The 10,980-nt window shown below is 33.4% G+C and overlaps 1 protein-coding gene across 1 annotated transcript; it reads right to left on the bottom strand.

Moving 5' to 3' along the window:
- Nucleotides 1-471: 471 nt before the first annotated feature.
- On the bottom strand, nt 472-8,316 carry LOC111803321 (4-alpha-glucanotransferase DPE2). The gene is made up of 23 exons (XM_023687667.1): nt 8,057-8,316; nt 7,496-7,885; nt 6,082-6,202; nt 5,912-5,967; nt 5,659-5,786; nt 5,422-5,548; nt 5,137-5,333; nt 4,569-4,647; nt 4,410-4,448; nt 3,975-4,094; nt 3,727-3,828; nt 3,536-3,619; nt 3,189-3,431; nt 2,978-3,103; nt 2,815-2,889; nt 2,654-2,725; nt 2,172-2,288; nt 1,945-2,042; nt 1,648-1,807; nt 1,444-1,542; nt 1,137-1,334; nt 945-1,038; nt 472-863 (listed from the first exon to the last, which is right to left on the bottom strand). The coding sequence occupies exons 2-23, from the start codon at nt 7,847-7,849 to the stop codon at nt 670-672; spliced, it is 2,883 nt and encodes a 960-aa protein (XP_023543435.1). The 5' UTR covers nt 7,850-7,885; nt 8,057-8,316; the 3' UTR covers nt 472-669.
- Between the last annotated feature and the right edge of the window lie 2,664 nt (nt 8,317-10,980).

Here is a 10,980-nt window from a genome sequence, read left to right as displayed (position 1 = left end):
AGCACTCACCACTTTATCCTAATAATAAAACTATCTCAAAATAAGATGAAGAGAAATAAAATGGAAGGGGATTAAAAATAAATAAATAATAATAATCATAATAATTATCCAAAATCCAATGATAATTTTGTTTTTTTTTTTTTTTTTTAAATGATGTCTAATGGACACTATTTTAACGTTGTTGTTGTCAAAACGGTCACCTATACATGCGTTTTTTATTTTTAAATTTAAATTTATTTTATTTTAAAACAACATAAATGTAACACTCTAGCCCATTTAACATCTGGTTTTGCTTTTTAAGTTCTATATTTTGGAATTTTATTTAGGGTCTTAAAAGAATTTCGAATTAAAGTCCGATTTTGGCTCTTATACATGCTGCTATAGTAGCGGCGATAATTTTTCTTGTCGCCCAACTTCAAAGAGAAAAATGTTTAGAAACATCATAAGAGCTCAAAAAAATTAGAAAAAATCGATCAAAGTCACCCTGAGGAGGAAAATAGTCATTTTAACATTTCTTACCTAACGAGGGGTCTGTGAAGACCGAAACGAAATTTTCCATTTAGAAAAAGCATGCTTGCTTATACAACGATCGTCGAAGCTAATGTTTTCGTCGCTATCTCAAATCGCTTTATTGTACAATGAGAAGACTTACCTCAAAGACCCATGCATTTATATGACTGCAAGTGTGTCACCTTGTGGTATTCCATTAGACTTTGTTGCTACAGAAATCTTTTCTTTATGAACTGTTGTTGATGCTGGTTTGGGTTCATGAGGAACTGATCTCCCACTCTCCACAGAAAGAACTTTGATGGTTTCTTGGAGTTCTTTATCTTTCATTAGAGATTCTAATGTCACATGGCTACCTGAAAAAAGATGCACAACAATGATTTCAAGACAAGAAAACTAAGATTTCTTTCAAACTTGAAATACGAGCACGTGCTTACGATATCTCCAATAGTGCTTTGGATTTGTCGGGTCGTTGATCGTCTCCTCTTTTGCAGGACGTGCCGTGTATTCGTCTTTCAAGGCTAACAGATCCTGGCATCGACGTCAAAGATTTTCAGTTTTGGAATGTATTTTGAGATGTAAATCTTTTGATATTAAAAACTGAAACAGCTTAAGGCGGTATATGTCACCTGAAGTGGGAAGATAGCCCACATTGATGGAGCTTCAAAATGCTGCTTTAGGATGAAATGAGCAATCTCTGGAATACATTGGGTAGGTGGCAATATATCAGAGCCTATAACGTTCTTCATAAACCGTCCTCTTCTTTCTTCGTCTTCCTCCCACCAAGCACGCAAAGTCGAGCAGTCATGGCAGGACGGAGCACACACCTAAAACATGCCCCATTCTTAGACAAAATCCTAAGTTTCTACGGGTTTGATAGTTTGCCTCTTAGTTATCAGAGGCAGATGAATCTATTTAAGAGATGCAAGGGCTTACAGTCATGTAGCTATATTGAGAAGGGATCCCGAACTCTAGATTGGGTTCGTTCGGCATACGTTGAATGCGTAAACCAATTAATCCCAACTCCTCCATAACCTGCATCAAAATCAAGAACAAGGTGAGACTATACACATCATCTCGCTCGGGATTGACAGTCTTTTGTTCGAAGAGATACAGATGAATATCATAATTTAGTCGTACAGGATGAACACATGAAGGAATAAGGCCCAAATCTTCTCCACAGGCTAGCATGTTAGAAGAGTCGAGTAGAACAGGCAGGGTCTTTAAAGCATTTTTCCGCCAAAGATCCTCTTGGCGCTGGAAGTAGTAATCATAGTACAATCTTTTCAGAACATCCTTACTGCATCACGTATGATAAGTAAAATTATTAAAATCTTGCAATACACAGCAACATCAGATAAAAGAACGTGTTCATCTCAAAGGACAATGGCTAAAACTTTGAGTTCATAGGAATAGTTCTCAAATCATGCTTGAAACCTGTGGCCATCCAAGTCATTAAAGCTAGAAGTATCTTCGAGATTGAAACGTGGATAAAAACTTTTTGGATTCTCTGGATCTCTGATAAGAACTATGTTCTGCAAACAACAAAAAGAAACCGAAAGCCATGATCCGTATAGAAACGAAAAGTGCAAGAAAAAGGTAGGAGTTTTACATGAACAAGTTCACACAAATTATGCATTCTTTAATGTAACATCTTCTCTTACCTGTACAAGTTCAAAAAGACTGCGTCTTATCTGGTCTGGGTTTTGCAACTGTGATTCTTCAACAAGTGATTTCAGTTTGGAAGCGATTTTTTTCTCTGTGTCACATTCCTTCTTGAACTGAGAAAGAGGGAAAAAAAAAATACCCAGATAAGACATGATATGTTGGATTAGAGCAGAAGCAAAAAAAAAAAAGCCAAAATGTTCTTCAATAGATCAAGATCCATGTCTCTTACTGAAAACAAGAATCTGTCCACTAGCTATGATTTCGGTATCGCTAATAACAGAGTGTTCATAATTCAACATTCTGAATTTTTTTAAACTGTTAAGATGAATACAGAAATGCATAATTTCAACATGAAGTGAAGAAATTGGACTACACAAACTAACAATTAACCGATTTTTCTGTTCGACAAGCACATGATGTTCTCATAGATAGACAATAGATCCAATTTTATGTAAAACCCATGATAATGAAGTATCACCTCATAAAAGTTCTTCTCATATTCATTCAGGAAGTGTGATGCAATATATCCCCATGCAGCTCCAAATTTATCCTGAAAAAAGAAAAGGAACAACCTACTTCAGGGAATCAGAATCAAATAATGGTTTTCAGGATGGCCAAGTAGATTCATAATGTAGCAACCTGTAAAAATTCAGCCCTGATATATGGACGACTCAAGCGATCAAAGTCCCATATTCCCTCTCTTTCGAGCTCTTCCTGTGGAAGAATAAATATTATTACAAAATTTTGCACAACCATTCACATTTTAAATAAATATGTTTGTTTCTGAAATGAGCAAACGTACCTGGCTTAAAGGAATAGAAGGGCGGAATTTTCCAACTAAACCAGTCATAGCATGCTCTGGAAGCTCCCAAATTCTAAAGAAACCCAATATATGATCAATTCTGTAAGCTGTGAAGTAGTTTGACATCTATAATTCAAACATGAATATGGTTATTATAAGGCCAACAAAATTTCGGGACAGACGATAAAATGTTCTAGAATTTTAGCAAAACCTGAGTTAAACGAGCACGCCACCAAGCATAGTTATCCTTTGACATCTCCTCCCAGTTGTATGTTGGAAAGCCCCAATTTTGTCCATTTTTGTCGAAGTAATCTGGAGGTGCTCCCGTTGACGTGTCCATACGAAACAAAGTAGGGTAAACCCAGGTATCTACACTGTTTCTATCAACACCAATTGGAAGATCTCCTTTCAATATCACTCCTTTCTTTCTTCCATAATTTGCTGCCTCTGACAACTGACATTAATAATGTCAGCAAACAACAAAATACAGTAGACATCTTCCATCCCATTTTATCAAAGAACAATTCATGAAACTTGTGATTTTGTGACTTTAAGTACCTGTTGGTGCAAATGATATTGGATATAATAGTGGAAGCAGATGACTTCATAATGCAAGCTGTCCTTTGAGATGAGCTTCTCAAGCTGTGAAAGAAGGGAACAACAGGAAATGGATTTATATTAAGAAGCAAGCATTAATCTGACATATAAAAATCTAGTTCCAAACAAAAGGGAATAACAGTGATTATCACCTTGTCTTTTGAAAATTGAGAAAAACGACCCCATTGGCTATGATCTGAAGTTTCGAAGAAGTCCCGCAGAAAACAGAACACGGCGTAGGGTTTTAACCATTCCTTCAAGTAATTCACATAGGAAAGAATGTTTATCAGTGTCAATACATAAATTATTATAGGAAGAAGTATCAAAACTACGTAAAGCTTCAGTTTCACCACTACTAAGAAAATTAAGTAAGTTGTTCAGGAGAGGAAAACTTCAAAACCTCATTTTCAGAAAGATACTTCTGAAAGGAACTGGAATTCAGTATTGAATCTTTCTCCCTAGCAAAAATTTTCCGTGCAAGTGAAAGCTTAGCAGCCATAGTAGCCTCATAATCTACATCCTGCATAGAACCAGAGTCGAACGTGGAACTTGAATGTGGGATAACAGAACTACAGCCAAGCAAGCATTTTAATTTTCGCCATAGCCATAATTTTTTCGTTTTCAGAAGTATAATCTTTATGATTTATTTACCAAAATACAATTTGCAAAAAGATAGCAGATGAAAAATCAGGATTTGATAATTTTTTTCTCGCAACTCTATAAACGAAAAAGAACGAAAATACAAAGGATAAGGATGATTAATTTGAATGTTGTCCTGTCTCCTAGTACTGTAACAAGCACGAACAAAACATGATAACATAAGCATAAGAACTACCTTTCCATCCAGTTCAACTTTTTTCTTTTGAATCTCCAGCTGCAAAAGCCCCCCACCCCCAAAGAAAAAAAAAAGATGTAAGAAACTAGAACCCGATAAGTTAATTGGTAACGAAAACAGATTAATCAGCATAACATTAAATAATTCTATTAAGTATACCTTGATATCCTCTGGAATATTAACTGAAAGTGCTTGGACTCTTAAGTACAATGGATGCAGGGCAAATACAGAAAGTGAGCTGCAAAAGGTCAATCAAGTAATCATTACGGTAATAAATTAATGTATTGAACCATAACTTCTCAAGATAAGAGGAACGGTACTTTTTAAGGTGGGTAAGTAATTCTGGTCATAGAAGTTGAAGTACACTGATAAAAGTAAGAAACAAAATTATGAAGCAATGTTTTAATAATATATTTTATTATATCTAAGATTAATACATAATTATAAATATTTTGAAAATGAAGCAACCTATTAAAAATTTCTAAAAGTTCCCAAAAAGACATTAATCATTTTGTTTAATTCATTTTTAAAACAAACATAACGTTACATATGAACATAAATTTTAATATGAAACGTGATATTTTAAATCGAAAGACGATACATTTTGATAGGTAAAATGTTGAGCAAATCCGAAAACTAAAGGATTGAAAGTATCTACTATCACCACTAATAAAGAAGATTGGACAACTTGACTTTAGATTTTGCATTGAAACTGCATCCTACCTACCTGTAAGGATACGAGTCCCACCACATTCCATGCACAGATGTATCGTTAACAGGTAGAAGTTGAACTAAATGGAGACCAGACTCCACAGCCCAGTCAACAAGTAATTTCAAGTCAAGAAACTCGCCAACTCCAAGATCATCTTCTGATCTAACAGAGAACATGGGGATTGCAACACCAGAACCACGCCAAGGAACATCCTGGGTACAAGAAATTGGTGAACTAACTTAGTAAAAAAAAACCAACTAACTAGTATTCATCAGAAGAAATTTCTTCACAATAGCTTACTCGCAACATGCCATCTGAAAGTACAATATGTCTTGGTGGAATATTTGAAGCATCAAGGAGAAGGTCCCGGTTTTGTCCAAATTCGGAAGAAATAACTCCATCTTTTCCAAATTTACAATATTTGTACGTGAAACTGTTGTTAAGGAAGAGTAAAGGGAAAGAGAGATGACTAAAGATGATAAAAACATATTCATAGACAAATATTCCAATTGGAAGAAAAACGACACTTCAGGATATTTTAAGGGGAAATCGGTGTGCTGCAAGATGCAGTCTCCATGCCAGATTGAATCGCCCGCATAGCTAAGTTTAATCCCATTCTGTACCTTCCACTGTCCTAACTTCGAAGAGCTACCAATGACGTAGACCTGTACCAGTAAAATTTCATAAATTATAACTAGAATTGGAACTGGATGCCAGTCAATGTGAAGTAACAAACGAACCATTTATTTGCAGATAAGAAATAAAGCAGGTTAGAGAAATAGATATTTACTGTTGTATCTTCTTCTATATTTGGACAACAAATTTTGAAATCGACAAGAACAGAATCTGCTTCAGTCAGAAACCAAAACCAACAAATTGGTCAAGATCGAATTACCCAAATATAATCATATGACATCAAAGAAGGATGTTTACGAAACAAAAAGGAAATATCAAATTTACCATCCTCATTCAAATTATTATGAATGAATTTTCCTAGTGGTCTTTCAATGCTCAAAGTCGAACTTCTTCCAAAGACCACATCTTTGAAGGCGAGCTTGAAAGGAATCGCATCCGCACCAGTCTGGAGTTTATTTATCAAACAGAAGAATAGATGAGATCTTTAATATAAGGGAAGTGCTCGTAGGTTCTAAACCACCAATATCTACAGAACCTTCAGAAGAAAAAATTACAATAGTGAAACTAGAAGGAAACTGAAAAGCAACAACTTGCAAAGTCTTCGAAACACATTAAAAAAACAAAAAAAAGTGTAAGGATCGAGAGCTATACAAGGAGAAAAACACAAGACAAAACAAAACGCACACGCACACAAAATGCCTAGGCTGAAACATAGCTCCCCAGGCCATCACGATAGTATTACAATTCTCAGTCATCAAGGCAAACTGATTTTCATCTTACTCAAATCAACGTCATACGAATTTGGTAGCAAACCAAGGTAAAATACACAACTGGAGATGGGTTCAGTGAAGATATTTTGGTCTATAAGAATCAGATCCTGCTAGACAAGTAGTTCGCAGATAGTCATAGGAGCCTTTTGCTAGTAAACCAAGGTTTTCTTCAACAACTAGAATGCTTCTGAGGATCCCTCTCATTCAGGTTATTCATGTATTTTTACAGTGCTTCGGCTAGTGAGAAAGTAAATTGAGCCTACTCTGACTCTGAGATTCTCATCATTAGAAATTAGAATTTTACTCGTGTTGAGCTTTGCACCATTTCATCAGTGTCATGATCTTTTGTCGCTCAGAATTTTAAATCATGAAACCTTAATGATAGAAAATCAACTGAGCTTTCCCCTTTTCTCATTCTGCAAAGAAAGTTGTTCACGGTAGATAGAAACAGGTGGAATCTCTAGTCCTATTGACTCTATTTCATGCAAGCATTACTTAAGTGCTTCAACATCATCGGGTTATCTCTGGTTGCCATTCTTCCTAGTTGAGGCCATAAAAGGTGAACTTTTCTATGAAAATGAAGTTTTATAGTTAAATTGTGATGTGGCAATGAGAGGGCGAGATCCCTAATCACTATTCTCAGAGGAGGTGCATATTCATTCGGTTGCAACCCAATAGAGGCTGGGAAGTGTAGTCGTCTATTGGTTTATTCCCGAACGAGATAACTTTGTGGTAAGCGAGGATGTTTTCTTTCTTCATAAAAAGAGAATAATGGAAATTTTTTGGAAGATTTGGACCTCTACTCAGTGTATTTCTTCTTAGTACCTCATAGTTTTTGTTTAGCTTACACAATGTTCTAAAACCAAACTAGATCAAAGACATCAAGTTCAGTTTAAGATTACAGTTTTAGTCTCATATCAAACGCAACGAGCTGAAACATCAAATAAATTCAAGAGTAAAAACAGCACCTGCCAAAGATCACGGAGCTCGACGACCTCCCCGCCCTGTAATCCTTGAGGTAGAAACAGCTTCCTCCTGTTTCCCTTCTCCCATCTCAAGACCTCTCTATTGTCATCAACAACATAGTAATTGTACTCACATCCAAACCCATCGGACACCGCAATACTTCCATACCATATAAGCTGATCCCCTTGATGAATAGGGCTCAGTAACAACCCCTTCTTCACATTCCACGAACCAAGCAGCGGCTCAGAGCCACAGACTACCAAACTTTGACCCCAGTGAGTATAGTATGGCAATCTAAACCTCACATTCACCGATTTCGCACGTTTGTCTCCAGAAAACAATCCCAAATTCACCATCTTATTCAGAATTGAATCAGACACAGAACAAATTCCCTACACAGAAAACAATTCAAGGACTAACATTCCAGCTCCCATGCAAATTCAAACAATCCTCTCGCACTAATTAAGAACTAATAGCAGCATGAGCAAACAAAAGGAAATACAAATTCACAATAAAATTTCAAAGAAACGAAGCTAAATCCATAAAAAAAAACGTTCACTCACGAGTCAGGAAGAAGGAAATCCAAGAGTTCAGCTCCGTTCGGTGGGAATCCGGCTTTCTGGTATAGAATATATGAGCGAAGTGGAAATCGGCAATCACCACGTTGGTGAAGATAGAAAGTAAGAGAGAAGGATTGATGGGATTGCTTGATATTTTTTTGTGGTGAATGTCCTGTAGTAGAGAGGGAGAGATTCGAACCAGTTGTTGTTTGGCCTTTGAATGAAAAGTGAAAACTGATAGGAATTGAAATCTTTCTGTTCTTGTTACAGAAATCCATTTGGACCCTTCTGCCAAAACTTTCCCTCGAAATTTTCCCGGAAAATCTTCCAACCCATGTGGACGATAACAAAATCAATATCTAAAACCACATGGAATGCAAATTGGAATCATCAAATTTGTAATATGTTATTCAAAATCATTCCTGCTTCGTTCATAATCAAAACCAAAATTCGAATTCATTCAATTGTTGATTAGATCTCGAATAGAATTCACAACCTAACTCAAGTCTGGTTTTTTTTTTATTATTTAAAATAATCCTAAAAAATTCAGACTGTTATAGTCAAGTAAAGATAGGATAAGGTTGGATTGGATTGTAACTCTAGTTAAAAAATTCAAATAAAAAATTTACCTAATCTAAATAACGACTTTTTTACTATTTTAAAAAAATAGTAAAAAAATTTAATGTTTACTATATTTTAGTGTTAAATAAGAAAAAGACATTTATATGCCTTTTATAGTACTTTTCTCAACAAAAAATATACCTTTTATAAATTTATATATATATATATATATATATATATATATATATATATATATATATATATATACTCACTTTTCACCATAACTTTACAGTAACTTTAAGATTTTTATCTATTATTCAAATTTTTAATTAAATCTTTTTTTAATTTTTTTAATTTTTTTAATTTTTTTAATTCAAAAGTAAAATAAATAAATAATGATCCTGTATTCTGAAAATAAAATAAAATTTATATTTTAATTATATAAATAAATAAATAATGTGGCTCTTAAGGGTTGTGAAAGATTCCACTCCTATCGAAAAAAATTATAAAAAAGGTAAGGAAATTTGTGAACTGAAAATAAAATTACATTTATTTATTTATTTATTTATTAGAAACTCTTAATAAATCTAATGATTAGGCTTTCTAAAATTTTAATTTTATTTTTAATAAAAATAAAATATTATCTATTATTTAATTTCGATTCGCGACTCAATTTCAATAATATTATTTATGATTTAATTTAAAATTAACAATAAATTTTGGATTTGTTTGACTAAGCTGAGAGGAACACTTGTGAACTAACACAACTCAAATAAAGTAAGGTCGATCGAGTTCTTCGAATCTTCAGGTCTTTTAAACACCCATAAGATTCCGTTAACGAAGAATTTATTATAAATGAAAAAAAAAAGTATTATAATGTGAAATATAAACTTACTCTAACGATACTATAAATTTTTCTGTATTGTAGCTCGAACCAATAAAAAAAAATCCTTTTGACGGACAGAAATTATATAAACCAAAACATCACCGAAAAGTTTAAGAGAGATGTGAAGAAAATGTTGTTCAAATTATGGCAAGATGTTATAATTCATGTCACATTAATGAAGAATCAAGTTTAGGTTTCGGGTGCTTTTATTTATTTTAAGATTAAATTTACATAATGACTAATTATGGTCATAAAATATGAAACATTACGAAACCTAATAATACATGAATATCATTAATTGAAATCCACCTCATCCCACAATATTCATGAGGAAGTCAAACCCTAAATTTGGCACCAAACTTTGTGTGATCACTTTCACGTGAAACTTGCTTTCCAATATTAAATAAAAGTGTACCTAAAAGTTAGGGACTTGCATTTAAAACCCGAACATTTATCTAATAAGATATCATCTAGATTCTATCGTCAATCTCGTTTGGGAACAAGTTTACTATCGAACTAAATTAATTAATAGAAATATGTTTGAATTTTATATTTTGTCTAAAAAATATTCTGAACTCTCAAAAGTTTTAATAATACTCGAGTTTTAGATGAAAACCTAAAACTTTACTTTAAAATAAATAAATTTAAAACTTAAAACGCTACTTTTTAGGTTATTTTTAAAATATGATACTAATCACAATGTTTCAAATGTTCCAACCACTGTACTTATTGTATAATTTAAGGTAAAAAAGATTCAACAAGCATTCATTCTTCATCTACTAAATTGGGTAGACTCAGTTCCACCGTCATTTCATGTGTTAAAAGCTGATTTGATCAGTTCAACCGTCATTTCATGTGTTAAAAGCTGATTTGATTGAGAAAAGATTATATAAAGCTTCATAAGTGAATATTTGCACGGTTTAAGTAGCGGATGAAGTTGCAAGCATCATTTTAATTTTATTTATAATTTTTTATTTCACAAATCTTGTAATGGGTCAAAGGGTGAAAGTTAATTGTCGAATTAACTTCATATTTTGTGGTGATTCAAAGAGATCAGGATTAAATCATGGTCACTAGTGGGATCCCCTCCAGATTAAATCATGTCACTACCTAACCAATTTTAGTATTATTTTTAAACAAAATATAAAATTTGAATATTTTTATTAAACCGATTCTCCACAATGGTATAATATTGTCCACTTTTAGCATAAGCTCTCGTGGCTTTGCTTTGGGCTACCCCAAAATGCCTCATACCAATGGAAATAGTATTCCCCACTTATAAACTCATGATCTTCTCCTAAATTAACCAATGTGGGACTCACTCCTAATAATCCTCGGGGCTTAGGGTGTTTTTTGTGTTTGTTTATATATACATATATATATATATATATACAAAGCTTCAAGTTATAAGAAAAAAGCTATGTTTTGCTTCTTTTCTTTTTTTTTTTTTTTTTTTTTTTTTTTTTTTTTTTNGCTTGCA

Source organism: Cucurbita pepo, chromosome LG10 (assembly GCF_002806865.2).
Source record: "Cucurbita pepo subsp. pepo cultivar mu-cu-16 chromosome LG10, ASM280686v2, whole genome shotgun sequence".
Taxonomy (NCBI): Eukaryota; Viridiplantae; Streptophyta; class Magnoliopsida; order Cucurbitales; family Cucurbitaceae; genus Cucurbita; species Cucurbita pepo.
This window is presented reverse-complemented; position numbering and strand designations above follow the sequence as displayed.

Excerpts from the sequence above, each read along its gene's own strand:
- LOC111803321 (XM_023687667.1), bottom strand. The coding sequence starts at position 7,849 with ATGGTGAATTTGGGATTGTTTTCTGGAGACAAACGTGCGAAATCGGTG. Across the intron at positions 5,334-5,421 it reads TTTCAGATGGCATGTTGCGA|GATGTTCCTTGGCGTGGTTC; the intron begins GTAAGCTATTGT and ends TCTTGTACCCAG. Across the intron at positions 1,808-1,944 it reads AATGACTTGGATGGCCACAG|TAAGGATGTTCTGAAAAGAT; the intron begins GTTTCAAGCATG and ends TACGTGATGCAG.